At 50.5% G+C, this 27,102-nt stretch overlaps 7 protein-coding genes across 9 annotated transcripts; 1 reads left to right on the top strand and 6 right to left on the bottom strand.

The window, feature by feature from the left end:
• Positions 1-1,094: 1,094 nt before the first annotated feature.
• LOC137589391 (adenylate cyclase CyaB-like) lies at positions 1,095-3,643 on the bottom strand. Its single transcript, XM_068307117.1, has 6 exons — positions 3,490-3,643; positions 2,750-2,909; positions 2,580-2,681; positions 2,385-2,510; positions 1,803-1,844; positions 1,095-1,683 (listed from the first exon to the last, which is right to left on the bottom strand). The coding sequence occupies exons 2-6, from the start codon at positions 2,903-2,905 to the stop codon at positions 1,585-1,587; spliced, it is 525 nt and encodes a 174-aa protein (XP_068163218.1). The 5' UTR covers positions 2,906-2,909; positions 3,490-3,643; the 3' UTR covers positions 1,095-1,584.
• Positions 3,644-3,947: 304 nt separating this feature from the next.
• Positions 3,948-6,929, bottom strand: nots (nothepsin). Its single transcript, XM_068307503.1, has 9 exons — positions 6,864-6,929; positions 6,610-6,790; positions 6,110-6,227; positions 5,487-5,605; positions 5,004-5,203; positions 4,805-4,930; positions 4,580-4,724; positions 4,402-4,500; positions 3,948-4,124 (listed from the first exon to the last, which is right to left on the bottom strand). Exons 1-9 carry the CDS (start codon positions 6,920-6,922, stop codon positions 3,948-3,950), a joined length of 1,224 nt encoding a protein of 407 aa, XP_068163604.1. The 5' UTR covers positions 6,923-6,929.
• A 477-nt stretch (positions 6,930-7,406) lies between these two features.
• cct2 (chaperonin containing TCP1, subunit 2 (beta)) lies at positions 7,407-11,843 on the bottom strand. Its single transcript, XM_068306761.1, has 16 exons — positions 11,775-11,843; positions 10,689-10,763; positions 10,540-10,605; positions 10,352-10,463; positions 10,194-10,270; positions 9,998-10,110; positions 9,698-9,900; positions 9,526-9,626; positions 9,235-9,362; positions 9,054-9,157; positions 8,856-8,975; positions 8,578-8,706; positions 8,394-8,497; positions 8,198-8,297; positions 7,851-7,992; positions 7,407-7,764 (listed from the first exon to the last, which is right to left on the bottom strand). The coding sequence occupies exons 1-16, from the start codon at positions 11,775-11,777 to the stop codon at positions 7,734-7,736; spliced, it is 1,608 nt and encodes a 535-aa protein (XP_068162862.1). The 5' UTR covers positions 11,778-11,843; the 3' UTR covers positions 7,407-7,733.
• A 184-nt stretch (positions 11,844-12,027) lies between these two features.
• Positions 12,028-13,856, bottom strand: LOC137589192 (collagen alpha-1(II) chain-like). Its single transcript, XM_068306763.1, has 6 exons — positions 13,759-13,856; positions 13,443-13,620; positions 13,135-13,190; positions 12,534-12,834; positions 12,294-12,424; positions 12,028-12,194 (listed from the first exon to the last, which is right to left on the bottom strand). The coding sequence occupies exons 3-6, from the start codon at positions 13,185-13,187 to the stop codon at positions 12,086-12,088; spliced, it is 594 nt and encodes a 197-aa protein (XP_068162864.1). The 5' UTR covers positions 13,188-13,190; positions 13,443-13,620; positions 13,759-13,856; the 3' UTR covers positions 12,028-12,085.
• Positions 13,857-13,999: 143 nt separating this feature from the next.
• On the bottom strand, positions 14,000-20,925 carry LOC137589472 (myelin regulatory factor-like protein). Its single transcript, XM_068307256.1, has 24 exons — positions 20,757-20,925; positions 20,141-20,270; positions 19,893-19,986; positions 19,608-19,669; positions 19,121-19,508; positions 18,789-18,992; positions 18,519-18,714; positions 18,338-18,414; positions 18,138-18,248; positions 17,861-17,954; positions 17,389-17,589; positions 17,201-17,309; positions 17,017-17,126; positions 16,794-16,939; positions 16,395-16,565; positions 16,242-16,313; positions 16,114-16,157; positions 15,872-16,027; positions 15,644-15,688; positions 15,481-15,565; positions 15,179-15,253; positions 14,934-15,045; positions 14,726-14,797; positions 14,000-14,616 (listed from the first exon to the last, which is right to left on the bottom strand). The coding sequence occupies exons 2-24, from the start codon at positions 20,211-20,213 to the stop codon at positions 14,524-14,526; spliced, it is 2,790 nt and encodes a 929-aa protein (XP_068163357.1). The 5' UTR covers positions 20,214-20,270; positions 20,757-20,925; the 3' UTR covers positions 14,000-14,523.
• A 661-nt stretch (positions 20,926-21,586) lies between these two features.
• Positions 21,587-25,610, top strand: tymp (thymidine phosphorylase). Of its 3 annotated transcripts, none has more exons than XM_068307162.1 (10): positions 21,587-21,688; positions 22,939-23,085; positions 23,150-23,352; positions 23,425-23,523; positions 23,607-23,736; positions 23,869-23,987; positions 24,117-24,279; positions 24,387-24,614; positions 24,740-24,880; positions 24,958-25,610. In XM_068307162.1, exons 2-10 carry the CDS (start codon positions 22,971-22,973, stop codon positions 25,116-25,118), a joined length of 1,359 nt encoding a protein of 452 aa, XP_068163263.1. In that variant the 5' UTR covers positions 21,587-21,688; positions 22,939-22,970; the 3' UTR covers positions 25,119-25,610. The 3 variants fall into 3 exon arrangements, with proteins under 3 accessions (XP_068163263.1, XP_068163264.1, XP_068163262.1); XM_068307163.1 differs by having other exon boundaries at positions 21,647-21,688; positions 22,832-23,085; XM_068307161.1 differs by lacking the exon at positions 21,587-21,688 and having other exon boundaries at positions 21,805-23,085.
• A 91-nt stretch (positions 25,611-25,701) lies between these two features.
• Positions 25,702-26,990, bottom strand: lsm8 (LSM8 homolog, U6 small nuclear RNA associated). Its single transcript, XM_068307201.1, has 4 exons — positions 26,809-26,990; positions 26,536-26,576; positions 26,050-26,177; positions 25,702-25,968 (listed from the first exon to the last, which is right to left on the bottom strand). The coding sequence occupies exons 1-4, from the start codon at positions 26,837-26,839 to the stop codon at positions 25,878-25,880; spliced, it is 291 nt and encodes a 96-aa protein (XP_068163302.1). The 5' UTR covers positions 26,840-26,990; the 3' UTR covers positions 25,702-25,877.
• Positions 26,991-27,102: the final 112 nt, after the last annotated feature.

The following is a 27,102-nucleotide window of genomic DNA, read 5'->3' as shown; positions in this document are numbered from 1 at the left end:
CAGTCATGTGGCGGTGGGAAGGCATGATGATGCTCAGTGACCACACCCACTAATGGAGGCGGTGCTCTTGGAGTGGGCGGAGCCTCAAGTGGATCTAGCTAATAACAGACAGGAGCAATCGTTAGCTAACACCTCCAATCATTGCTTAATAGTGAAGTACTTTCTCAGTGGTTCTGGGGTACCAGTACTCCAGTAACGGATTACTGGTTCTGCAGACGGGGGAGGACGCGTTCAGTCAGACTGACTGATGTCTGATTGTCGTGGCGGCGGCGTCGGGGTTCTTCACGCGTCTGAAGTGTCACATCATCTGGTGTGAAACAAAGCGTCTCACTCCGAGGGAGTGGTGAAGACAACAAACCTGTAATCTTCCTCCTCATCACTCCGCTGTCAATGGAAGAGACGATGACACCATGAGTCAGCCCAGGAGTAATCCCATTACAGCGGTAGTCAGATTACCCCGTCAGGAAGACCAAGACGCTGGAGGGATGGAACCGCCAACTGACCGTCGCTTTAAAAGGGTTGTCATGTGACAAAGTGATGAGAACGCTAACGTTAGCCAAGATTAGTTGTTAGCTATGATGGCAAACATTAGCCAATATACCTAAAATATTAAACACATGCTAACATTAGCTATAACTACGGATATTACTGCAAATATTACTTAAGTTTAGCTACCGTTAACTATGTTAGTTAAATGTTAGCTAAGATAAACGTTAGCTAGCGTTTAACGGATGCATTAGCCGCCTGCCTGCTAGCTTAAGGTTTCACGTTGAACCCAAACAGATAAAACTATTTTTATTGACTTCTAAACAAAAACATTTTCTTTCAGCTAAACTTTGCACAGACGACGGAGGCGACGCCCTCAGGTGTTTATGGAGATTTGTGTTTCCATGGTAACCAGATGAGGGTTTAACGTACAGCTGAATGCAAACGTCTTCAACAGTTTAACGATTCAGAACAGTTTTACTTCATTTCCAGGAATGAAATTTACAGGCTGGGGGGGTCCGCGCTGGTGGTGTCTGGTGGTGCTGGGGGGGTCACGCTCATGTTTATGACGGTGGATTAAAGTTTCCGACAGGAATGCAAATCTGCACTTTGGGATTTCCATTTTAATTTGGGGCTGAACACACAGCTGATATCAGACGGTGCTGTTGCCATAGCAACCACCCACCTGCTCGCTGCTCAACTTGTTTAACATGTGTATCTGAGGTGTGTTCAGGTGTTCAGTGATGTCAGGATATAACATGTCCCATAGGAAGGAGGGGGGGGGGGACTTCCTGTCAAAGCTGCAGGTAAATGCTGGTGTTTCAATCCGTCGCCTGTGTAAACCGGATTAAATCCACTTTAAATCACAAATCAAACCCACCGATCGATCGATCAATCAGGTGTGGAAATCAAACGTCCACCAGACACGGGGGATTTTCTCTAAAGTCACTATTTGGACAAAAATGTCTGTTTCACACACAGAATCCTGTTCAAGGGGAACTACGGGTCAGTTACATCAGCGGGCCTCTGATGACTAATCTGATTACTGTAATCTGATTACAGCAACTGCTCAGTCACTTCTGCAGAGGTGCGTTTGATTTAGGTCTCTTTGAATCCCTGCAGGATCAGATCCATGTAGGCCCCGGTCACCAGACTCTCCTGAGACACGCCCAGCTGCTCCATCAGGTCCTCGGCCACCTTAAGGGACAAACAGGACGCGTTAGCTGATTATTGATCAGCAGCAAAAAAATCAATAAGTAAATAAACCCCGACCGGGTTATAGAGTAGCATTGACACGTCTAGCCTGACAGACGTACCTGCTGCCCCTCTTCTACCGTCTGCTCCGGACGCATCACCACCTGATCAATCAATCAACACAATTAAACACCAGGTTCAATAATGATATCACAAATAAAACTCACCTGTTTGAGGACAACTCAACTCTGATCACTGATCAATATCAGCCCCATAAAAAACAACCAGTAGAATAGCTCCGCCCCCTGACTGACATCCTATGGTCACCATGGCGACGGCTGACACTCACACCTATGGCCAATATGGGGTTTATCTGAGTGTTTGTGGAGGGGGAGGAACACGGGGAACCCCCGTAAACATACGTACAGAACCTTCTTCCACTGCCCCGCCCTCAGCCCCGCCCTCATCTTAAACACCACGGTTATTGTTTCATCTGTAAATCAATTCATGTTTAAATCACTTTGCATTGTTTGAGAAGTGGTAATAAATAAATTTTGAGTGAATTTGGAACTCAAAAAAAAACATTTAAAATTTAAAAAAAAAAAAGACAAGTGAAAAATAAATAAAAAATAGATTTTATTATCGTCATTTTATGAAATTATTACATGTGTATCTGTGTGTGTGTGTGTGTGTGTGTGTGTTACCTCCAGCTCCATGTAGTCTCCGAGTCCCTCCACGGTGTCCAGGTGAACTCTGGTCTGACCAATCAGAAACAGCCGTCGCTCCTTCCTAACCTCACCTTTAACACCGAGGGCGTCTGAGAGGGCAGCCTGTACACACACACACACACACACTCAGTAACCTGTACTGGTTCCAGCGGGTTCATACTGGTGTCATACCCTCAGGCCGGGGGGGTCGCTGGTCTGACTGATGGAGTACTGGGACAGTTTGGGTCCGTCAGTGTCGGGGCGCTCGTAGAAGATCAGCTGACCAGAACCGTTCTAACAAACAAACAAACAATCAACCAGTGTCACAAACACACACACACGAACACACACACACACACTACCATCAGGTCTCTGAGCTTCAGCCGTCCACGGCTGCAGTTGAAGAACGTGTCCTGCTGCCTGATGATCGTTCCCTCTGATTGGCTGAGCTGGGCAGCCTTCTCAGCCAATCGCATCCTGTCGCTCACTTTGGCTTTGATCTCTACGTTAGACGGCATGATTCTGAGAAGACAAAAAACAGTTAATTGATTTATTGACGTCTGTCACATCACACAAAATCGACCAATCAGCAGCTGGAGGACACGGTTCTAGGAGCACTGGTTCTAGAAAGAGGCGCTGCTGCCCCCTACCGTTTGTTCCCGGTACTGTCAGTAGAACATTAACACGCTAGCATTTAGCACAGGTGAGACAGCGTGTCTTTACAAAGTCTGCAGTTTTAGAACCAACACCCTTCTGTTTATACTAGGGGGGGGGACTAGTCCAATACTGACTGCAGTAATCTTATCAATCTGATTAAGATTATCGATCAAAACCAGAGTCAATCAATAGCTTCAGATTTATTCAGGTGTAGCTGAATAAATAACACATTAGCTTCTGCTAAAACCACCGTTAGCTCCATGCTGTTCTGTTAGCTGTCAGACAGCTAGCTCCCGCTGCTAACAGGCTGTGACAGACGGGCAGCTAGCATCACGTCCAGCTAACGCTACCGACTCCGTTAGCCGGTCGGCAGCTAGCTCCAGTTGCTAACTGGCTGTAGTAACCAGGTTAGTAGCGTCACGCGCCGCGGGTAAGTTGAACTAACCGGATAAAGAACTTCTTTCGTCCGCCTGAAGCTCCGGATGCTCCTGCTGCCGTCACCGCTCGATTTTACCGCCGGACAGACCCTCCTTCCGGCGGCGGCCTGAGATCAGCTGACATCACCGAAGGGGACCGGAAGTGGTCGGAAAACTGATCGCAGATCAGCGCTGAAGGGCGGAAGTTGGATCGTCTTCTTATCTTGTTTAGCGATTAGGAAACACTACTGTACTCGGTACGCGCTAGCGCCCCCTCTGGTTGCAGATAGGATCGACACAGAGCCGCTCTTGTTTCCAGACGTTCAGTCCCGACCTTTCTCCCTTCTAGCCTCATTTTATCTGTTTTAATTTTCAGAATATACTAACTAATATGCTGCCAACCACAAGCAGGCGCGGTTGTTGTGTTGTTGCCTCAGAATAAAGACAAAATGTTGCTTTTGACTTTTATTGATCGATCATTCTGATCTCAGTCTTCTGCTGGCTGCTTCATGGTGGCGAAGCCGACCCGATCCTGACCTCTGTCAAAGATGCTGTAGATCTGAGTCAGAAATACATCTCCCAGAATCCACAGGGGGCCTTCAGCGGAAACGATGTCCACCGCCTGAAAACCACTGAAACACAACTCCCTGTCGCCAAACATCTCCTGACGGAGGGACGGGAAAGAGAGGAAGAAGAGAGGCATGTCAGCATTGACCTTTGACCTTCAAAGGAATCAAAAATATAAAAAACACCTGTCAAAATTTTTTATGACATATATAAAAACATATCAGACGGATCAACACAATCAACAGATGAATGTTCGTCATATAATTTTCAGGCACTAAAAACGCATTCAGTCGTTTCCACGTTTGCTTTACCTTGTTACCATGGTAACGATAGACGTGGAATCCTGACACTTGATGCTACGCTAACGCACCCACCTTCTTGATGTAATGCTTCGCCCCCAGCTGGTACTCAACTCCTCCCAGGACGAAGGTCACGTGAGGCAAACTGGACAACCGGGCGCAGTCGATGACGAACTGGAACACAGTGAAACATCCAATCAGATGCGAGTCAACACAAACATGACGCGCGGCGACTCGTTTCAGACGCGCTGACCTCGCCGATGTTGGTGGGCGTGGCTCCGATCAGCTGCTGCAGCCTGAGGATGTCCATGGTCGGCCCGGCGATCAGGGAGGTTCCAGTGTCGATGATTGCCTGGCAACCGCGAGGACAGAACCAGCTCACGCCCTGCACTGCCACGCTGAAACACGGGACCGCAGAGAGGCGTCAGGCGACCCGTCGGGAAGGACAACAAAACCATAAACAGAACCAGGGGGGAACCTGTCCATCTTGATCTGCCAGTAGCCCTTGGAGGTCACAGGAACCCAGTTGATTGGTCCAGTGTACAACGCCTCATCCGCCCCGCCCAGCAACAGCTCGCCGTGTGGGTCGCCTCTGCCCGCCCCCCTTCAGGTACACAGAAGCAAACGTCACCTGGAGGTCTGTCTAGAGGTCCCGGTTTGTCCTGGACCCCCCGTACCCTCTGAGGCAGAAGGAAAACATCGGCTTCTCCAGCGTCTTCTGGTCCATCATGTTGTCAAACGCGGGTTTCCCCAGGATCTCCGACAGCGACGGGTACGCCATCCCCAGGATGCCGTCGAACTTCGCCATCACAAAGGTGGCACCAGGTTCGTAGACCGACTCCCCAAACTCCTGGTCCAGGACGGTCAGGTTCCCGATCTGGACCGGAGGAGAGGAACGGAGGTTAGACCTCTGGGGGTCAACAGACAGGTCAATAGACTGGTTGGTTAGTGGGTTGTTTGGTTGGTTGATTGGTTGGTGGGTTGTGTGGTTGGTTGGTTGGTTGTCACAAGATCCCTTGAAACATTTCAGTAGCACTGGAGAAGACTCCCTGGTTCCTCTGGTTCCTTCTCTGGTTCTTCTTGTTCCCTGGTTTGTTATTTCTAACCTGTGTTTTTGGGGTGTGAACCCCCTCCCCCCCTTGGTGAGGGCGTGAACCAACCTTCAGCGTTTCCCGGGCGACCACGCCCAGCAAGTGTCCTGATCCGTAGTGGATCCCAAACGTTCTGCCGTCGTGGTGGAACGAGGTCGAGTCGAAGGCCCTGAAACGCTGGTGAGACGCTGTGACACACACACACACACACACACACACACACACACTCACACACACACACACACACACACACACACACACACACACACACACACCTTGAACTTGTTATCGCAGGAACACAGTCAGACTGTCCTGACCCACAAACAACTAACAGCTGTGTGATACTGTTGTGTTGTGTGATACTGTTGTGTGGTACTGTTGTGTGGTACTGTTGTGTTGTACTGTTGTGTGGTACTGTTGTGTGGTACTGTTGTGTTGTGTGGTACTGTTGTGTGGTACTGTTGTGTTGTGTGGTACTGTTGTGTGGTACTGTTGTGTTGTGTGGTACTGTTGTGTGATACTGTTGTGTTGTGTGGTACTGTTGTGTGGTACTGTTGTGTTGTGTGATACTGTTGTGTGGTACTGTTGTGTTGTGTGGTACTGTTGTGTGGTACTGTTGTGTGGTACTGTTGTGTTGTGTGGTACTGTTGTGTGGTACTGTTGTGTGGTACTGTTGTGTGGTACTGTTGTACCGCAGGCCTGGCTGACGCAGTAGGACGATGGAACCCACAGATCAGCTGATCCGGTGTCGAACACCACCGAGAAGTTCTGTTGCGGATTCCCCAGAGAGATCTGACCGTAGAACTGGGCCTGACAGAGAAACCAGTACAAACTGGTCAGACTGGGAGAACCTACGCGGTTCTGGTTGGAGGGTTGCTGGTTCTACGCCTGATCCCAAGAAACAACACCAGTCCAGAAGAATCTACCCACAACAGCTTAACCGGTCCAGGACCTGGTGCCAGGCTCCATTAAAAGCTATCACTGCTAGCATGAGCTAACTTTAGCAACGATTAATGTGAGCTAACATTAATGGGTAAAATGTCAACCAGTCATATTTCCATTGGTACAACACTGCCCCCTAGAGGCCAGACTGTCCTGTTCACCTTAAATAAAGTTTGATTTCAAATAAAGCACACGTTATAGGTTCTATTCCCAGAGAGGAGGCAGGGTTTCCGTGGTAACGTGTTCTTACATCCATGAAGTTGTAGATCTTCTCGCTGTAGCGCCCCAGCTGGAGCGACGGCGCCCCTGCCGGGTAGCACTGGGAGTAGCGCCGGTTGAAGGCGTCAGGGTGGTGGTCCTTCAGGAAGTCCTGCAGGAGGCCGTTGGCTCGCAGCTGCGAACGAAGCGAGCGCACCCGCCTGAGGGGGAGCCTGATGGGGGGGTTACAGCTCATTAGCATCAACAGGACGGGAACCAGAACCACCTGGCGGGGGCCATCCTCACCTGACCAATCCTGAAGCGGTCCCGCTCCAAACCACCAGCAGCACCAGCAGCAGCCGCATCACGTCCACCGGCTCCAGCCGTCACACTGCCGCCCGTCACAGCCGGGGGGGGTTTATCAGGGGGCACGGCTGCTCTGATTGGATTATTCTGGGAAGCTCCACCCACCACCTCATGGGGTAACTAAATGGATCCAGAGGGGGAGCTGGAGATCTGAGCCAACCGTCAGTTCTGTGGGGCAACTTGTCTGTTGACACTCCGAGGTCTCGGTCACTGCGACCCCCATCAACCCGCTTTGGTCCACCGCTCGTCTGATTGGTGTACTGACGTGGGACACGCCCCCAATGGTGGCAGGAGGACAGATTGAATCCCTTTGACCTCCATGTGGGCGAACGCCATCAAGACATTCAGATTTAAATAAAGTTTTACAGGTTTATTTAAGATGACCCCACAGAAGTTTTAAACTCTGGGGCCCCCCCCTCCTAAGGTAGGTTTCACGTGACATCACACAACATTCATACGACATTAAAGACACAAACAACAAACTATCATCTGATTGGTTCTTTTAATTCAGTAAACAAACAATATCAGAACAAGCTAATGGCGATAGCATGACTAGCTTCCGGCTAATGCTGTGATCTCAGCTAACGTTAGCATCACTCTCTTCACCGTTCTATTAATGTATGGATTAACTTCCGTGCTGCTAGCATTAGCAAAGATAGCCATGTGTGTTGGTTGGCTAGCGTTAGCCAGCCAGCCTGTAGAGATCTGGAGAACAACGGAGCGTTTCTTTAGCTCGCTAAACGCACAGGTGATAAATAACAAAACCGATTCCCCTCGTCGTCCTGTTCTTCATCCCCTCCTCTTCCTCGTCTAGCAGGGGTGATGGTCTGGAACTCTTTTCCTATCAAACAGCGAAACACAACTTCAGTACAGGACCAGAGAGGCTGAGCGTCCCAGTCGGACCCGGTTCTGGTGTGTGTAACTGACCTGGGCGCCGCCTTGATGATGTTGTCGACTCTCAGGATCATCTCAGCGGCTTCAGAGGCGCTCAGCAACACCTGACGTTTCACCTGGAACGACTCGGTGACGCCCAGCTCCGCCATGTTGCCCACGGTGCCTTCAGACATGTCTGAGGGCACGAAAACCCACGGTCAAACAGGAAGTACAGGAAGTAAGAGAGGTCGATTGTCAAAAATAGATCACCTAAACTGTAACTACAGTCATTTAGACTGAACTACAGTCGTTGACCCTGAACTACAGTCGCTGACCCTGAACTACAGTCGTTGAGCCTGAACTACAGTCTCCACTGTATAAACTAAACGCTCTACACTCACTCAGGCCGACGGTGGTCTTGTTCTCCTGGTGTGCGGCTCTCAGCTGAGCCACCAGGTCGGCGCTGTCGTAACCGGCGTTGTCGGCGATGATGGTTGGAAGCTGCAGGAGGAACAGAGTTCATTAGTTCAGCTGGACCGAAGACGTCTGATCATCTGTTACAGCCTGTTTTTAACCGTCACCATGGCGACAGCCTACCATCCGCAGAGCTTTGGCAAATGACTCCATGGCAACCGCCTCCTTTCCTGGCGTCCTACTGGCCAAATCGGTCACCACCTTGGCCATCAGCATCTCCGAGCAGCCTGACAGAGAGGCGGAGTCACACTGAGCATGCGCAGGGAACAGGAAGTGACGTCAGGTGTGTGTGTGTGTGTGTGTGTACCTCCCCCGTAGACAGTGCGCGGCTCCTTCACCGTCTGCGCTAACACACACAGGGCGTCGTGCAGCGAACGCTCTGCCTCATCCAGAATCTGCTGAGTCGCTCCTCGCAGGACGACGGTGCACGCCTCACCTGGAGGGGGCGGCGTCAAACTACATTCAGACCGAGCTAGCACGCTAATGTAGCCACCTTCATTTTCATCGTGGCGCTGATTTAAACACATTTAGTAAAGATGTGGCTGTGATGTCATCACGGACGATGACGGTGATGTTGATGCGTACCCATGGCGACGCCAGAGAAGCGAATGAGCATGTCCTCGCCAATCATAATCTCCTCAATCAGCTTACAGTGTCCCAGTTTGACCAGTTCAGGATGGTCGAAGGTGGAGGTGATCTCTCCCCCTGAGGCATCAATCATCCATCAGAATCAATCAATCAATCAATCAACCAATCAATAGGGAGCTATTCTCATTTCCGTACCGGTGACCAGCGCCAGGCGTTCCACCCCAGCAAAGTCGGCGTGTTCGATCGCCATGACGCCGGCCTGAGCAAACAGCTGCTCCGGGTAGTTGTAGATCAGCTGCCTGTGGAGACCAGGAAGTGGGCGTCACCCCAACAGGAAACCGCGCCCCTGGCGTGGCCCCGCCCCCGAGCACCCTACCTGTTGATGAAGCAGTTGATCCCGTGTTTCAGGATCCGCTCCACCTTCTCCTTCATCTTCTCTTTCTCCGCCATTTCGATCTCCGCCACCTTCGCCGTGGAGTCAACGCGAACCCTGGAACCGAAGATCTGACACACACACACACACACACACACACACACACACACACACACACACACACACACACACACACACACACACAGATATTTGCCACTGCTCTTTCAAAATAAAAGTCCTTCAGAGCTGCACCTGGTGGGCCAATCAGGGGCCGGGGCGTGGGGTGGGCGGTACCTTGATCTTGTCCGTGTCCATACCGGTGTTGGCGATCAGGATCTTGACATTCTCCAGCCTCTTCGGCTGGTTCACACCGATTTTCTTGTCCAATAGGAAACCTGGAATACAGACGGAGTTGTGAAGGCGGACCCCGGTGGCGGCGGCGGCTGATGACGCACCGCGCCCTCACCCTCGTCCAGGTAGGAGTCGGTCAGACTGCCCCCCAGCTTCTTGATGACGTGGATGGCCTCCAGGTTGCCCGAGCCCTTCAGCCGCTGGACGGCGTTCACCGCCAGCCGGGCGAAGTGGTCCTTGTGATGAGTCAGCAGTTTGGAGGAGAGCGTCGTCCGGGAGATGTTCAGCAGGTCCTCCTCGAAACGGGCCGAGTCGTTGCTATGGAGAGGAGGATATTAAAGCTAGAATTACTGATGACAGGATAACAGCTGATTAGCTGTCTGGGCTAACGGCAGCTAACGGCCACACCCCCCACCTGTGGTCCACGGCGGCGTCCTTCAGGGCGTCTCTGGCCGCCTGTGTGGCCTTCCTCCAGCCGGAGATGATGGTCTGGGGGTGGATCTTCTTGGCAATCAGAAGCTCCGCCTCCTGTAGGGACAGGATGAAGATGACGTTTAGAACCCGTGAGGGTGGGGGGCGGGGTGTTAGCATGACGAATGCGTTAGCTTTACCCGCAGCAGCTCGGCGGCGAGGACGGTGACGGAGGTGGTCCCGTCCCCCACCTCGTCGTCCTGGACCTTGGACATGTCTGGAAGCAGAGAGAGGAAGTCAGACCTTCTCTTCCTCGTGGGCGGGGTCACACTCCACGCTGCCGACCAGCGTCACTCACCAACCAGGACTTTGGCGGCCGGGTTGTCCACGCCGATGGCCTTCAGGATGGTGGCGCCGTCGTTGGTGACAGTCACCGTCCCGCCCTTCGCGCCGCTCATCAGGATCTTGTCCTGAAGACAAAGACGGACGCCTGATGAAGACGAGTAACACCTTCATCTTCACCGACCCACAGGTAGCGAGACTCACCATCCCCTTGGGCCCCAGAGTGCTTTTCACCAGGTCGCCGATGGCGATGGCGCCGACAAAGGACGACTGGAGGGAGTACCAGAAACCAGTTCAACCATCAAACACAGATCACAGACCAGTCTCAAGCAGTTAAACCGTTACACACTGACCAGTCGAGCCGTCTCAGCTTTCTCCTCGTCAGCTCCATGTTTGAAGATGTTGACCGGGGCCATTGATAAGGACGCCTGCAGGAGAACGATCAATCAATTATAAATCAGTTATTTCATTTTAATATGTTTATTAGGTCATTACACATACGTATTTATATTGTACATTTCTGTTTATTGTGTATTTTACTACTTGATGTTCTTTCAATTGCCCTTTGGGGACAAATAAATTTTTTGAATTTGAATCAATTATAAATAATTGTAAATAATTGTTTGGGATTATCAGTGATCATCTGTTGTGTTGGTGACACTGTAGGACAAACACAACAAGCAGCAGAATAAACACAGAGTCTGGTGGGTTCGTTTTTTTCTTGTTGGTCTTTGAACGCATCTCTGAAGACGTCACGATGTGTTTAGAGTCACAGGAACAAAGGAAACGTTTATAGAAAATTTAATTAACATTAAAATAGAGACTTAAACAGTCATTGATAAATGTCAAATGTTTCTGATAGATAAAGATTCTGATAAATATGTGTATCAATATTCAAAATTAAGGGCTCGTGCCGCAGCAGGAAAACAAAGTGGGGTTTATTCCGAGGGCCTTGAACGCACCATCACTGAGCTCGACCCGAAACCCCGAGAAAATATGAACACATTAAAGTATGATAGCTGCTGTTGTTAGCTGGTTAGCTGTTAGCTGAAGTTAGCTCCTAGCTGGTTAGCCGTCTGATATGTTAATGCCCTATTGACGTCTTCTCTTGACAGTAACGAAGCCTCGCGCTAAGGTAGCATGCTAACGGCGCAGCTTTCACGTAGAAACAGGTTTGTGTTAGCTGAGCAGCAGCGGCTAACCACCGGCTCCATTACGCCCCTCTCACGGGGTTAGCTTAGCCGCTAGTCATTCAATGGCTCCATGTGCCCCTCGCCGGTTAGCACCGTTAGCTAGCAGCGGGTTAAGTGGACGCCCGGAGCGAACAGGCCGGGCGGTGACGCGTTGGACGGCGGCTATGGGGGTTTGTCTCCAGGTTGGGATGGAGTTTTATCTCCTGACTGCTTCCATCCGAGAAAAAGATTGAAACCCGAACTCACCATGATGTGTCCGCTTCAGGGTGAGGACAGGCTCGCGTAGAAGAAGGAGGGGTCAGGGATGTGACGTCATTACGTAGAGAACGTAATGCTGCGTTCAGGTACCTACTGGACCTGTAGTTTTATTTATTTAATGTCTTTATTCTATAAATTAATGTATTGTTGTGTGAATGAAATGATGCAAAACAACTTGTTACACATCAAAATTAAATTTAAATATGACAATAAAACTCATGAAAGCAAAAAATGTCTCCAAAGGACAACTTTTATCTTCAAGGATTAGGATAACAATATAAACATCGATGACAGCGGCGTCATTTCCTCTTGGTCTGGCCACGCCTCCTAGTTCTGTGATTGGCTGACTGGACAGGAAGACAATAGATGTGCATGGGGAACCTCCTGAAGTAGCTGCTGACCCAGGGTCTGTGGACCAGACGGAGACGCCGGTTGGAGTCTTAAGCTCCTGTGTTGCTTCTTATGACATGTTAGAAATAACATGATGATGTCATGATGATGTCATACTTGGCCACGCGCTGACTGAGGGTGAGGAAACACAGGTGCGATCTCATCCGTTGGTTCTCCTGCTGACGGAGGAACTCCACCTCCTGCTGGCGCTCAGCGTCCAGACAGAGAGACGCCTCGATGCGTGACAGCTGACACACACACACACACACACACACACACACACACACACCAATCAGGGGACAGACAGGAACCAATCAGGTGACAGACCCCCCAACAGAGACATCAGTCATTGGTTACCTCGTCCAGCAGCGTCCTGTTGTCCTCCAGAGACGATGCAGCAGATAAACGCATCACTTCCTGTCTGTCTGTCCTGTCTTCACCCGGTGGTCCTGGTGGTCCTGGTTCTTCCGGTGGTCTTTGTGGTCCTGGTTCTTCTGGTGGTCCTGGTGGTCCTGGTTCTTCCGGTGATTTTTGTGGTCCTGGTTCTTCTAATGGTCCTGGTTCTTCTGGTGGTCCTGGTTCTTCTAGTGGTCCTGGTTCTTCTAGTGGTCCTGGTTCTCCCGTGTGCTGCTGGACTACCGGGGGCAGGTTAACCAGGCTGACAGAGACAGTTCACGTTTCACTCAAACCAGTTTCCTTTCAGATTAGTTTCAGTCCGATCAATTTCCAGTAATCAATCCCCCCCACCTCCTCCTCTTCCTCTTCTTATCATTAAATCTAAAGCTGATTGGTTCACCTGTCTGTGTTTGTTTATCTGAAGTCAGCTGTTGGTCAACAATGAATTGTGTGTTTATTGTTGTGTCATTATCTAAACATCCTTTTATGTTGTTGTTTATTTTGTCTCTTAGCAGCACCAGATTCCCCTCAGCTCCTCTCGACCAATCAGACAAGGTCTCACCTGTGCTCCCTGCTGTCCTCCTGAATCTGAGACAGGTGTCGAGCTCCCCGCATGCCCTGCAGCGCACGGGATAGGGTGTCGCTTAATTACATGTTCTGACAGGGGAGATTGTTGCCGTGGTGACAGCAGACACCTGTCCGTCAGTGTCACGGTGACAGACGACACTGCTAGTGCACACACACACACACACACACACACACACACACACACACACACACACACACACACACACACACACACACACACACACACACACACACACACACACAGCTGACTAGAGATTAGTTACTTGTATCAGCTTTGTTTACCTCTGAGATCAATAAAGTTCAAAAGTTAACGTTCAGATGGAGCTGATGAGGTCATTGGTTGGAGGTCCCGTTGCTCCGCCCTGAACATGTAGTGAACGACTGTTAGCTTCCAGATTAGCATCGCTAGCAGCTCAGATTGGACGAGTTTTCATGTCAACAGGATGAAGAGGAAGAAAACCTGAGAGAAATGAAAGAAGATTTTTCGAACTTTACAAATGACACCTGTAAAGATTTAAAATAAAACAACAATGAACATTAAATAAACTATAGAGTTGCAGCGATAGATGGATAAATAGATAGACAGATGATCAATCACCTTCGTCTCTGCTCCTCATCAACTCCTGCTGCACCTGAATTAGTCATGTGTGTCCACATGAGAGGAAAAGCAACCCGTGGTCCTTAAACATGTCACCGGTAACCCCGCCCCCCCTCTATGACATCACACACACCTCACGGACCAATAGAATGAGAGGGACTCCTTACAGCAGACGTGACATCATCAAATCAAGACAGAAGCTGATCTTCAAACCTTTATTGGATATAATTTGAAGCTGCGTCCTGATTGGTTGATTCCGATTGAAGACTTTACAAAAGATTTAATTCAGTTTAAATATTCGAGGTCAAAAATCAACACAATTCTTTCAATTCTCAAATATTTAAATTTCTTTTTCTGCGCATGTCCATCCTCAGACGGCGTCACAGATCAGAAGAATAAGCCACGCCCTCATGTCCGACGTCAGTGACATCATCACTGAGCACGACCGCGGCGCCTCACTATGACATCATCGTTTCAAATCTACATAAATGTGGAATAAATTTCACATCAAATATTCAAGTTCTGATTGTGGGCGGGTCCTCCGCTGCTTCCGGAGCTGCATTCACCCACCGACCAATCAGACGGCCCCGTCTGGCGGGACCTGAGTGCTGCGTGGTGAGAAAGCCATGGGAGTGGGCGTGTCCCTCGTGTTGTCATGGATACGTTTTCTGGAGAAAAGACGTCGTTTTTAGTTATGTTGTTTTGGTGTCGCCAATCTGGTCAGAGACTCCGCCCCTCCTGTGATGTCATCAGGTCGCCACGGCGTTAAGCTTCTAAACAGCGTCTGTAGAAGTGGAAGTGGTAGTCGGTGAACAGCGCCCCCGCGTAGTGATGGTCGGTACTGCAGTCGGCCTGACCCTGTAGAAACATCAGTCTCATCAGCCAATCAGACGACGGCTCCTGACCCATCAGCCAATCACGAGAGAGAATGCTGTTCATGCTGTGTGACATGAGGGTCAGTTCTCACCGCCGCCGCAGAACGGAAGTGATACCAGCTGTGATACAGACGAGACACGTGGAGCGGCCACTCGTGTTCCCCCTGCAGAACACGGACAGAACACGGACAGAACACGGACAGAACACGGAGAACACGTGTGAACACGGAGAGAACACGGAGAACATGTGAACCCCTGAACATGTGACTAACATCGATCATCTGATCAGAGATCGATCACCTGGGTGTTTGATGGGTATGGGCTTCCGGGGGCGGAGTCAATATCCAGGGGGGCGGAGCACGCCAGCGACTCGTCAAAGTCACACAGATGGACGACCAGCAGCTCTGTGGAACTACAGGAAGAACACAGGAGAACTACAACTGCTAGCTAGCAGCTAAAGACACCAATGCACAAGCAGCCTCATTAGCTACGATGCTAATCGGTCTGGACAGGCTAGCATGCTATGCTAACGCTGCTGGACTTACTTCATGATCAGGGTGATCCTCATTTTGAGGGGGACGAACTGGCTGATGGGAACTCTGTAGGTGAAGCGACCAGGCCTGCAGGAAGCACAGCTGTTAGACAGGGCTCTAGGCCACGCCCACTTCCTCCCTAGGCCACCGCCCACCTCCTCCCTAAGCCACTGCCCAACCCCCCAATAAGCCACCGCCCACCTCCTCTCTACATCCTTCCGTCGGTTGTCTCGTGGGATCTGAGGTCACCTCTCATTGGTTGTACCACTGAGGGGCGTGGCCCTCCGGGTCACATGACTATCCTGTGTTCTTACCCACACTCGTGTCTCAGGCAGTATTTGCTGTCGATCACCTGCTGGTTTTCTTTGATGGTGAAGGACTCGAGCGTCGTGTTCGTCCCTGATCGATCAGATAATCAATAGCTTCCATCAGCGCAACATTAGCATTCAGACAGGGGGCGTGTCTGTCAGTACTCACAATCGCCCGCTTGTTTAAGGCTGCGATACAGTTTTCCTCTTCTTCCTGCAAATGAAGAACAAAACAACACATTTAGCTTCAGAAGAACCCAGAAGATGTTAGCAGGGACATGCTAACAGAGGTATGCTAGCAGGTGGATTAGCAGGTAAATGCTAACAGATGGATGTTTTCGGGTAGATATTAGCATGTAGGTGTTAGCATCTATATTAGCAGGCCAACGCTGCGTACCGCTCATGCTGGACTCCGCCCCTCCTCCTGGTTGGGTCCTGCTGGCGCTGCTGCCCTCTGCTGGTGGGGGGCAGCAGTGCACCTCATCACAGTACAGCAGGTCACAGAAGTTGACGTCGGGGGGCCAGGGCCCAGCCGGAGAGGTGGATGGGATGGCTTGAACCAGAATCAGATCAATAAACCCGTTAATCAACAGATCGATCAACCGATCGATCACCTGATCATTGATCATGTGACGCTACCTGTGCTGCTCCAGGTCGTCTGTGGAGGGGCCGCGCTGCCGTTGCTGGGAAACAACACGGATTTGTCAGGATGACGGGGGCGGGGTTAGATGAGACGGTCTACTGCGATTGGTTGTTAGATTGTTTACCTGTTGCCAGGCAACCCCTGGAGGTCTTCCTCCTTGATGGTCAGGAGGTAGAGAGCGCTGATGGAGATGATGCTGCACAAACAAACAAACATGATTGGACGATGAGCACTGAGTTCTTCTGTGGTGGCGACAGGAAGTGACATCACGCCTCACCAGAAGGCCATGGTGGCGAGCAGCGCGAACACGCTGGCCTGGAACACCTTGTGCTGCAGACACTGACCGTACCGGTTAGTCCAGCCCCCCTCCTCCTGCCCCGCCTTACAGGAGTTAGGGGCCGCCCCCGCTGCCCCCGTCCCCGCCGACGCTACAGCGCCACCGTGTTTCCTGATGGACAAATCAGATCAGAAGTCAGACACACGACAAACTAAAGTAAAGGGATGACAGGGTGACGGGTGAGTGTTTGGGGTGACGGGTGAGTGTTTGGGGTGACGGGTGAGTGTTTGGGGTGACGGGTGAGTGTTTGGGGTGATGGGTGAGTGTTTGGGGTGACGGGTGAGTGTTTGCGGTGACGGGTGAGTGTTTGCGGTGACGGGTGAGTGTTTGCGGTGGTACCCGCTGGAGCGCAGGCTCCCCGTCAGCCTCCTCAGCTTGGCCAGCCGGCGGTTCCAGACCTCCAGCTCCTGGATTCTGGTCTCCAGGTTGTCGGTGAGTTTGGACAGCTGCTGCACGGCGCCAACGTTCTCCATGAAGATCTGCTCCTGGAGGAGAACCCGCAGTTCAGAGTCCAGCTGGGAGCAGCCCCCTGATCCCTAATCAATAATCAGTAATCAGTCACCTTGTCCACCATCAGGAAGTTGTGGATCTTGTCTCCATCGGAGCAACGGACGTCTCCGACGTCCTTCACTGCCAACGGCAGCAGCTGCTTCACCTCCTGAGCGATGATTCCTGAAACACCATCACCATCATCAGCATCAGCATCATCATCATCACCATCATCATCACCATCATGCTCCTCCTACCGGTCTGATGCGTCTGGTCGATTCCCATGATGGAGGCGAACTCTGGTTTGTAGTCGAACTCCACGATCCTCATCTGAGTGATCCTCCTCAGCTGCTCCTCCGAGTCCACCTGATGAGACACGCCCATTTAGACATGTCTTGCTGGGAAAAGGAGGGTCATGTTGGTCTTTGTTCAGTGATGTCATCACCTCCTGAATGTTGTCTTTGGCGCGCTGGTCTGACGGCTGCATGACCATGCCCATCACCTTGGCATTGCCGCAGACGACCAGCGCCTCGTCGGGGGCGTCCGTGTTGATGCCCACTCGGCCCTGACAGACCACTGCGTCCTGCTGGACGCCGCGCTGCCACACGGTGTCGCTGTCCACCTCAAACTGACCGGGGTTGGAGGCCTGACGGGGAACACCAGTCTGAACCAGTCTGACCCAGTTTGATCCAGTTTGATCTAATCTGTACCAGTCTGAATACGTATGATCCAGTCTGAACCTATCTAATCCAGTTTGATTTAATCTGAAGCTGTCTGAACCAGTTTGAACCAGTTTAATCCAGTCTGGACCAGTAGGAACCAGTCTGATCTAGTCTGAAGCAGTTTGAACCAGTCTGAACCAGTTTAATCCAGTATGAATCAATCTGATGTAGTCTAATCTGGATTGAAGTCGTTACCCTGACGATGATTTTCTCCGACACCAGAGCGGTGAGCAGGAAGGTCTGGTCGACTCCCACAGCGGTGTACAGACCAACCACCATCTGGAAGTATCTACAGACACACAACCAGGGGGACTCATTGATTGATTGATTTATAGATTGACTTATTTGACTGATTGATTCAATGATTGATTGATTGATTGATTGATTGATTGATTGATTGATTGATTGATTGATTGATTGATTGATTGATTGATTGATTGATTGATTGATTGATCCATCCATCCATCCTCACCTCTGGTCAGGGTTAGGCTTGCCTTTCTTCCTCATGTTGTTGGCCGTGGTCTCGCTGAAGTGCAGCCGTCCCAGCGTAACCTTGGTGATCTTCCCACTGGGCAGACTGACCCTGGGGGGGAACCAGGGTTACTGTTGGACTGTGATCAAACCGGCAACCTTTGTGTCCCGTTAACCTGGTGTGAAGCAGGATCACACTACCTGATCGGGTGGAAGGGCTTCTTGCTCCGGTCGGGTTGGGACTGCTCGATGGTCACCTGGTGGCCTGGAGACTCCAGCTGAGACGAGAGCAAGAGGGAACTCTGGGTAAACTGGGAACTCTGGGCGGAACCAGTGAGTCAACATACAGCTGGGTTTGACACGTTTGTACCCTCACACGTACCTTCACCCCGAAGACCTTGATCAGGAAGTGGTCGACCAGTTGGGGCCCGTTGGGGGTCTTGACGTATCGCGGTTCTGAGGCCATGCCGATGTGGACCGTGACCTGGAAGTGGTTCTTCTTCTGGCAGATGAAGGCCTCGTCAGCGGGTGAATAGACAAAACCTTTATCGGTGTCCACGTGGTAGGCGGGGGATGACCTGGGTGACAAAAGACACACCTGTTGTTTGAGGAAGACAACCGACAATCGAGTGAGGGTCAACCGTGGACTCACAAGCTCTGGTAACTGCTGTTGAACAACGGGCTCCAGTGGTCTGGTTTGTACTGGTCCCAGGTCAGCAGCTGGTAGGACCCCATGCTGTTCACGCCACTGCTAATACCTCCCCCAGGAGCCCGGTCCCCGTCCTCACAGGAAGCCTCGGGTCCCGCCGGCGGCTCGTCAGACTCCAATCGCCGCCTCTTTTTACTGTCTGCAGAGCTGAACCGGGACGAGAACCACATCAGGTTCTGACTGAGACCACATCAACCTCAAGATCCGCTTGTTGGGACAGGAAATGGAAACCACTTCCTGTTTGTTGATGTAGAAGCGAGACAAGTTGTGCTTACTGGTTGTGTAGCGTGGAGGCGGACCCCAGCAGACAGGTGGAGGTGGGCGTGGCCACACTCGGGGCCAGGCCTGAGCCAGTGCAGGAGGCGGGGTAGCCGTGGGAGGGGGGCGGTGCTGGTGAAGGAGGCGTCGGGGGGGCGCACACCTGCGCGTCCGGGCTCAGGTGATGCGGGTGTCGGCGCAAGGAGGCGGGTCTGTCGGGCGACGCCCCACATTTGACGTAGGTGTTGGTGAGGCCCAAACCACGGAGCTGATCATGAGTCAGCACATCTTGGTGGACGGAGGCAGAACCTCGATCCTTAAAGCGACAGGACGAAGAGGGGGCGGGCCTTTCTGTTGGCTGGAACACTTCCTGGTTCGTCCAATAAGGTTGCTTGTAGTTGAAATCTACCAATGAAAGCATCAAGCGTCAAGCATGGCTAACGCTGATACTGCGCCGATTAGCATCTTAGCTTGCAGGCTAACGTTGCTCGGTGTGAATGGTACCTGGGATCTGTGCAGGTGAACAGGACTCCGAGCTTGAGTCAGGAGGAGACTCAGGGAGCATGCTGGGAAAAAAACACCCACATGAAACACGTCGGCGCCTGATGACATCATCAAAGCGATTCATGTTTAGAATGACCTGGTGACTCCTTTAAGCTCCGCCTACATCACATGTAAATATACTCTTTAATGTGTGTGTGTGTGTGTGTGTGTGTGTGTGTGTGTGTGTGTGTGTGTGTGTGTGTGTGTGTGTGTGTGTGTGTGTGTGTGTGTGTGTGTGTGTCTTACAAACTGCTGGGGTCCATCTCATTGCTGAGGTACTGCTCCAGGATACTCGTATCCACGGCAACAGAACTGTCAAGCACATGACTCACATCCTGACCTGGACACACACACACACACACACACACACACACACACACACACACACACACACACATACACACACACACACACACGTTAGAACGTCTCATTAGCATGAACTAGTGACATCACACATCTGATGATGTCACACATCTGATGACATCACAGCTCACCGCTGAAGAACTGCTGCAGTGCCTCGTTCTCTCCCAGCACGGTGAATGGCGGTCGGCCTCCCCCGGTCTCCATGGCAACCAGCAGGGGGCGGTGCAGCCACGGAGGCAGGAGGGGTCAGTGGGGCTCCAGCTACACACAATCAATCAATAGGCCGATCAATAAGAAGTAGGTTCACTGCCGAAGCCTTTCCCGGTATCCATTGAGCAGGAATGGATCCTGTTATTATGGTCTGTCACAGAGACTGTGATGTCACTGGGTCGGTAGGAGTGGCTTCAAGCCAATCACTGAATGAACGGATTAAATAAAACGTAAATGATGTTAAAACGGTTCTGTTAATGGTTAAACCCAATCGAAACACAACTGAAGCAAAGCATCATGGGAGTCGTAGTCTACTTATGTTAACCAGGCATCACAGGGACTGTTTGTTTTATGCTTCAGGTGAGATTAGAAGCAGCTCTGCTGGGTGGAGATAAAGAAAAACTCCTGTTCTGAACAGAACGGAATCGATCCAAATCGGATCAGACTAATCTATTGATCTATCGATCTATTGATCTATTGAACTATCTATTAATCTATTGATTGATCACCCATCAATAGATCGGTCTTGAAACGTACCCCGATGGAACCGATGAAGAATCACACCAAGATGGCCACCTATCAATCGATTGATGGATCTGCGATGATCTCTGATTTGATCCCACCTGTCGGCCTCAGCTGTGATCCATCGACAGGGTCGATCTAGGGTCAAAGGTCACGCCTGCAGCGGTTCGACCCGCCTCTGTGGTTCTGCTGGGTTTCACTGTCAGCCATCCGTCAGGTCGGCGGCGTGTGATCGTTTCCGTCTGCCACTGAACTTTGAGCTTTGGACAGGAAAACACTCACCTGACGCAGGTGTATGTGTGTGTGTGTGTGTGTGTGTGTGTGTGTGTGTGTGTGTGAGGTTGTAAATCAGCTTACAGGAACATACACCTGTGTGTGAGGACTCCGCGTGTGAGGACACTCCCTGATCGATCTATCAATCAATCAACCAATTATTAATTAATTCATGGACAGTCACCATCAGTTATAATCGATCCAATATCCTGTCAAACATGTCATAACACGATTGGACCAATCAGAACAGAGGAGCGAGCTGATTGGAGCTTTCATCAGCATTGTGAGATCTACAATCTGATTGGATGAAGTTCAAGGTAAAACCTGCCCGTGGAAGAGGTCACATGGTTTTAATTGAATTATGATTGGTTCTTTGACATGGGGGCGTGTCTGGGGGCGTGTCCACCAGGAGGGCAGTAGGACATTCCTGCTATTTACAAACTCATAAATGAACCTCAAGGACTGAGGCAAAGTTCACGCTGCTGCGCTCCTATTGGCTGGCAGACAAGTGAGGTCATTCAACCGACAGCTGCTGGCCGACCAGCCATGTGGGTGGGGCTTAAGTGCGGTAGGTCGCTACTCGTCTCCTACCCTCCATTAGTTGAGGAACGCCTGAGAGACACAGCTGGAGGTTGGGTTCCAGCCAAACAGGAAGGAGAACACAGGAAATGCTGGTGAGCCTGTTAGCGTAGCGACTCGGAGGTAGTTGAGGAACGGCAAGTGTGTGTGGACTCCCTATCGGTTCCCATCTGGGGTGCTGATCCGCTACGTCCTGGGTTGCTCCCCGACAGTTGGTTAAACACTCCAGCGTCAACAGCGTTAGGGGGGTGGGGGCATGGGGGTGGGCGAAGAGGCCAATCCAGTTGATCCACCTCCGACAGAACCAGTTAGAACGCATTGTTCAAGCGTCTGTTGGGGGAGGTGTTAGGTCTAGGGTTCTAACCAGTAGAGGGTAACGGTTCTAACCAGTAGAGGGTAACGGTTCTAACCAGTAGATATTAGGGGTCTAACCAGTATATGTTAGGGTTCTAACCAGTATATGTTAGGGTTCTAACCAGTATATGTTGGGGTTCTAATCAGTAGATGTTAGGGTTCTAACCAGTAGATGTTAGGGTTCTAACCGGTAGATTTTAGGGCTCCAACCAGTAGATTTGAGGGTTCTAACCAGTAGATTTAGAGTTCTAACCAGTAGATTTTAGGGTTCTAACCAGTAGATGGTAACGGTTCAAATCAGTAGATGTTAGGGTTCTAACCGGTAGAGGTTAACGGTTCTAACCAGTAGATATTAGGGTTCTAACCAGTATATGTTAGGGTTCTAACCAGTATATGTTAGGGTTCTAATCAGTAGATGTTAGGGTTCTAACCAGTAGATGTTAGGGTTCTAACCAGTAGATGTTAGGGTTCTAACCGGTAGATTTTAGGGCTCCAACCAGTAGATTTGAGGGTTCGAACCAGTAGATTTAGAGTTCTAACCAGTAGATGTTAGGGTTCTAACCAGTATATGTTAGGGTTCTAACCAGTAGATGGTAACGGTTCTAACCAGTAGATTTTAGGGTTCAAATCAGTAGATGTTAGGGTTCTAACCAGTAGATATTAGGGTTCAAATCAGTAGATGTTAGGGTTCTAACCGGTAGATTTTAGGGCTCCAACCAGTAGATTTTAGGGTTTGAACCAGTAGATTTAGGGTTCTAACCAGTAGATTTAGGGTTCTAACCAGTAGATTTAGGGCTGACCAATAGGGGGCAGCATTACCACCTGACTCTCATCCAGACAAGGAGAAACAGCGCCACCTGTCTGATGTGTTGTTGTCACCACAGCGAGGGATGACGGATGGATGATGGATGGATGGACGGATGATGGATGGATGATGGATGATGGATGGATGATGGATGGATGATGGATGATTGTCGGCTGTGGGTTGCAGGTCGATAAAGTTTTGGTGCTTTGAATCCCACGATGTCGATCCCTGACCTGATCCGGACGAAGAGGGACGGCGGCGTCCTGAGCGATGAAGACATCCGGACCTTCATCCGGGCCGTGACCAGCGGAAGCGTCCAGGACTGTCAGACAGGTAGGACCCGCCGATGACTTCACTGATGACATCACCGATGACGTCACACCCTCCCCCCACCCAGGCGCCATGCTGATGGCCATCTGGCAGCAGGGAATGAACGAGGCAGAGACGGAGACGCTGACCAGAGCGATGATGTCATCGGGAGAAGTGCTGTCATGGCCGACAGAGTGGGCGGGGCTTGTGGTCGACAAACACTCCACGGGCGGGGTCGGGGATAAGATCAGCCTGGTGCTAGCGCCCGCGCTAGCCGCCTGTGGCTGCAAGGTAAACATTCCACCTAACCGCACACAAGCTCCACCCTCTGTGATGTCATCACATAAGGGGTGTGTCTGCCAGGTGCCGATGATCAGTGGGCGTGGCTTGGGTCACACAGGAGGAACTCTGGATAAACTGGAATCGATTCCAGGATTCAACGTCTACCAGTCGGCGGTGCAGGTGAGGTATTGATCGGCGATCAGCTGATGCTGTGTGACATGAGATCAATAATCAGTAAAGGTGATCAATCATTCGCTCTGCAGATTATGGACCTCCTGACCTCAGTGGGCTGTTGCATTGTGGGTCAGACGGAGACGCTGGTCCCTGCAGACCGGGTCCTGTACGCCATGAGGGATGCCACCAGCACCGTGGACAGCCTACCCCTGATCACTGGTATGGTCTGGTCCTGGTCCTGGTCCTGGTCCTGGTCCTGGTCCTGGTCCTGGATCTGGTCCTGGTCCTGGTCCTGGTTCTCGTTGAGGTTCTGGTTTTGGTCAATGTTTGTAAACATGCTTTTCTTTTCAGCCTCTATCATCTCAAAAAAGGGGGCGGAGTCTCTGTCGGCCCTGGTGCTGGACGTCAAGGTTGGACGCGCCGCCCTCTTTGAAGACCTGGATGCTGCCAGAGCACTTGCCTGCTCTTTAGTGAGTAGCCAATCACAGGAGCTCCTCTTCGTGACATCATCAGCGTATAAAGGGACGATCCAGCTGTCTGGGACCTTTATTCTATCAGTTTTATTAATATCGTTATAAAACTAATGGAGTGTATTTCAGGTGAACGTTGGAAATCGTTTGGGCATGCGTACGGGGGCGGTCCTCAGCAATATGGATGCTGTGATTGGTCGATGCGCGGGCAACAGTCTGGAGGTGATGGAGGCTCTGGAGACCCTGAAGGGGAACGGACCTGATGACCTGATGGAGCTGGTCACAACTCTGGGTAACGATGCTCCCTGAAGTACTCATCGATCGATTATTGATCCTCATCAGGAATCATCCGGCGAATGGCTAACAGCTAACGGCTAATGGTTGTCGTGTTGTTTGTAGGCGGCGTGCTGCTGCTCATGAATGGATTGGTCTACGACCTATCAGAGGGCAGAAAACAGATTTCCGACGCTGTGATTGGTGGAACAGCTCTGTCCAAGTTCCAGGCCATGATGGAGAGTCAGGGCGTGGCCAAAGAGGTGACCCGCGCACTGTGCTCCGCCCACACAGATTACTACAGCATCCTGGGAAAATCAAAGTACCAAATGGAACTGGCGACGCCCACAGACGGTAAATTATTGTTATCATATATATAATTATATATTTATTTATTGTTTATTTACAATCATCTTTTTGGTATTATCAATAATCGATCAATAACCCTAATGGGGTTATTGACCCGTGTCGCCCTGCAGGCGTCGTCCTCGATGTCAACGGTTTGGCTTTAGCTGAAGTTCTCCGTAAGTTGGGGGCGGGGCGATCAAAGGTCGGAGAGCCTGTCAATCATTGCGTGGGGGCGGAGCTACTGGTGTCCCTGGGTCAGAGGGTCCAGAGAGGTGAGCGGCGCTGGTGGTGATGTGTTCAGGGCCCGTCTGATGCTGGAGCTCTGAGGGCGTGTTGGTTTTGTGTGCAGGTGCCTCCTGGATGCGGCTCCATTACGGGGACCAGGCGCCGACTCCAGACCAGATCAATCGGTTGAAGAATGCTCTGGTTCTGGGGTCGGATGGCGACACCCAACGCACACACACGTTAGTGAAGGAGCTGCTGCTGCCCCCCCAGGAACACACCGGTTAGCTACGGTTAGCCTCACAATCAATAATCAGCAGGTTATTGATCGGGACCCAATCAGCTTCCTCGGTGATGCTGGACTGATATCTTCTAGCTTCATCTGAGCAGCAACATTAGCATTTGCTTAGCATGAAAAAAAATATTTTTAATCAAAATTATTCATTTGTTGATCGTTTATTGATTAAACGTTTAATCACCGACTCACAGAACCTCATCCAGGTGGATGGTTCCGGATAAACCCACCCCTCGTCAATAGTTATTGATAAGTCATGTTTACCTGAAAAGAGCAGCTGATAGGAGCGGAGAACAACTTTTACCTCATTTAACATCCAATTGTTTGTTGTTTTTATGTCATTAATGATCTTTAAAGGGACTTGAACCAAACTTCCTGTCAGGAATAAAGGCGTTTCCTGTTTCCCTGAGTTATAAAAGAAATCATGAATTTCTGTTCAGAACTGATCAACTGATCAATAAAATCGGTTAATCCTGTGTTAACAACTTGATATTCCTGCCTGATCAATCTGATTGGAGGAGAGAATTTGATGTCATCAACGTCAGACAAAACAAATAACAAGTGAGATTGAAACCATACAAATGAAACTTTATTGAACTGTTTCAAGGTGACAAAAACTGAATGCATAAAAAAAATACATCAAACGATCAATCAACCAATCGATCGATATCTCCATTTATAAAAGAACACAGAACAGTCACAACAGGACGAGGAGGCCTCGTTGCCACGGTGACATGCAGCAGGGTCAGAGGTCAGTGGACGACGGAGTTGAGCGGCTCGGCTCGGATGTTTCCCAAATCCAGCGTGGAATCCGTCTCCTCGTCAATCTCGCCAATCACCGCCCTGAAGCCATCAATCGATCAGTTAATCAATCAATTGATCCAGATGTGTTATCAGAGGTGTCCAGGATCAAAGGTTACTCACACGTTGTCACCCCTGACGATGTAGAGCCCCAGCACCACCTGCTCCACCCCCTGACTAGAGCTGAAGACACGTTCATGACTCTCATCCAGAATCAGGTTGATGGTCTGATCGAAGCCCTTCAGGGTCCCCTACACACACACACACACACACACACACACACACACACACACACACACACACACACACACACACACACACACACACAGTTTTCATTTATTTTCAAACTAACTTCCCTGGAACTATTTCTTTCTAGTACTCTTGTTACTATTACATGTACCGTTACTATTACCACTAGTACTCCTCCCACACCATAGTATTTGTGTCACTCGTTACACGTGTTGAAGGTTCTGCTGGTGAGAACTCGATTTGCGATTGGTGTAAATAGAAATAAACAATATAGTTCTTTGAATGTGTTTACTTCCGGTGGGAACAGTAAACAAATACAGTAAACAACCTTCATTTGTTTACATGTAAAAACAAACTCACCACGATCATCCTGCCGTCTGACGTCACGATGGCTACGGTACCTGCTCACCGTTAAAGAACACACACACTCTGTACATACATGACGTCACCTGATAATCAATAGCCTGACGATAGATATCAATATCAATAACATATCACACACACACACACACCCTCACACACACACACACCGAGCACAGGCACCGCTAGCCGGGAGCCACACCACCTAGCATGTCTCCATTCATTCAGACGGGCAGTTAGCATGTTAGCTAGCCTGCTCCAGCGGCGGGATACGGTTGATGTAGCTCTCCAGCGCGGTGGACATGTTTCCCGCCGGTCACCGATCCAGCAGAGCCCGTTAAACGTTCCACCGGTTACAGACGTGACGGACACACAGCAGCGGGAGCTAGCAGGCTAACACCGGATAGCAGGGCTAAAGGAACACCGAGTCATCGAGCAGGCTGGAGAGAGGACCGCCGAGAGGGAAACATCACTTCCGGTTAGTTTCAACACATGGTTCGGTTTTCTGACAATCACAGTCACGTGATCACATTTAACCCTTGAGTTTTATTCACTAAAAAAATTGGA

This window comes from Antennarius striatus, chromosome 22 (genome assembly GCF_040054535.1).
Source record: "Antennarius striatus isolate MH-2024 chromosome 22, ASM4005453v1, whole genome shotgun sequence".
Classification (NCBI taxonomy): domain Eukaryota; kingdom Metazoa; phylum Chordata; class Actinopteri; order Lophiiformes; family Antennariidae; genus Antennarius; species Antennarius striatus.
The sequence above is the reverse complement of the archived record's forward strand: the minus strand, read 5'-3'. Positions and strand labels throughout refer to the sequence as shown.

Bases quoted from the DNA above. Each gene is read 5' to 3' on its own strand.
- lsm8 (XM_068307201.1), bottom strand. From the start codon at position 26,839: ATGTCCACCGCGCTGGAGAGCTACATCAACC. The intron at 26,577-26,808 runs GTATCCCGCCGC...AACGGTGAGCAG, and splicing joins GCTGGAGAGCTACATCAACC to GTACCGTAGCCATCGTGACG. The intron at 25,969-26,049 runs GTGAGTAACCTT...TGATGGCTTCAG, and splicing joins ATCGTCAGGGGTGACAACGT to GGCGGTGATTGGCGAGATTG.
- nots (XM_068307503.1), bottom strand. From the start codon at position 6,922: ATGCGGCTGCTGCTGGTGCTGCTGGTGGTTTGGAGCGGGACCGCTTCA. The intron at 5,606-6,109 runs GTACAACAGTAC...TGTGTGTCACAG, and splicing joins CTGCGTCAGCCAGGCCTGCG to CGTCTCACCAGCGTTTCAGG. The intron at 5,204-5,486 runs GTTGGTTCACGC...CCTCCGGTCCAG, and splicing joins TCGCCCGGGAAACGCTGAAG to ATCGGGAACCTGACCGTCCT.
- tymp (XM_068307162.1), top strand. From the start codon at position 22,971: ATGTCGATCCCTGACCTGATCCGGACGAAGAGGGACGGCGGCGTCCTG. The intron at 23,353-23,424 runs GTAAACATTCCA...TGTGTCTGCCAG, and splicing joins TAGCCGCCTGTGGCTGCAAG to GTGCCGATGATCAGTGGGCG. The intron at 23,988-24,116 runs GTGAGTAGCCAA...AGTGTATTTCAG, and splicing joins GAGCACTTGCCTGCTCTTTA to GTGAACGTTGGAAATCGTTT.
- LOC137589192 (XM_068306763.1), bottom strand. From the start codon at position 13,187: ATGCGGGGAGCTCGACACCTGTCTCAGATTCAGGAGGACAGCAGGGAG. The intron at 12,425-12,533 runs GTAACCAATGAC...TGTGTGTGTCAG, and splicing joins ACAGGACGCTGCTGGACGAG to CTGTCACGCATCGAGGCGTC. The intron at 12,195-12,293 runs GTATGACATCAT...TCTGGTCCACAG, and splicing joins CTCAGTCAGCGCGTGGCCAA to ACCCTGGGTCAGCAGCTACT.
- LOC137589472 (XM_068307256.1), bottom strand. From the start codon at position 20,213: ATGGAGACCGGGGGAGGCCGACCGCCATTCACCGTGCTGGGAGAGAAC. The intron at 19,670-19,892 runs GTAAGACACACA...TTTTTTTCCCAG, and splicing joins GAGATGGACCCCAGCAGTTT to CATGCTCCCTGAGTCTCCTC. The intron at 15,566-15,643 runs GTGAGTACTGAC...CTGATCGATCAG, and splicing joins CCTTAAACAAGCGGGCGATT to GGACGAACACGACGCTCGAG.
- cct2 (XM_068306761.1), bottom strand. The intron at 10,464-10,539 runs GTGAGTCTCGCT...CTTTGTCTTCAG, and splicing joins CTCTGGGGCCCAAGGGGATG to GACAAGATCCTGATGAGCGG. The intron at 10,271-10,351 runs GTGAGTGACGCT...CTCTGCTTCCAG, and splicing joins GGCCGCCAAAGTCCTGGTTG to ACATGTCCAAGGTCCAGGAC.
- LOC137589391 (XM_068307117.1), bottom strand. From the start codon at position 2,905: ATGCCGTCTAACGTAGAGATCAAAGCCAAAGTGAGCGACAGGATGCGA. The intron at 2,682-2,749 runs GTAGTGTGTGTG...TTTGTTTGTTAG, and splicing joins TGAAGCTCAGAGACCTGATG to AACGGTTCTGGTCAGCTGAT. The intron at 1,684-1,802 runs GTACGTCTGTCA...TTGTCCCTTAAG, and splicing joins CGGTAGAAGAGGGGCAGCAG to GTGGCCGAGGACCTGATGGA.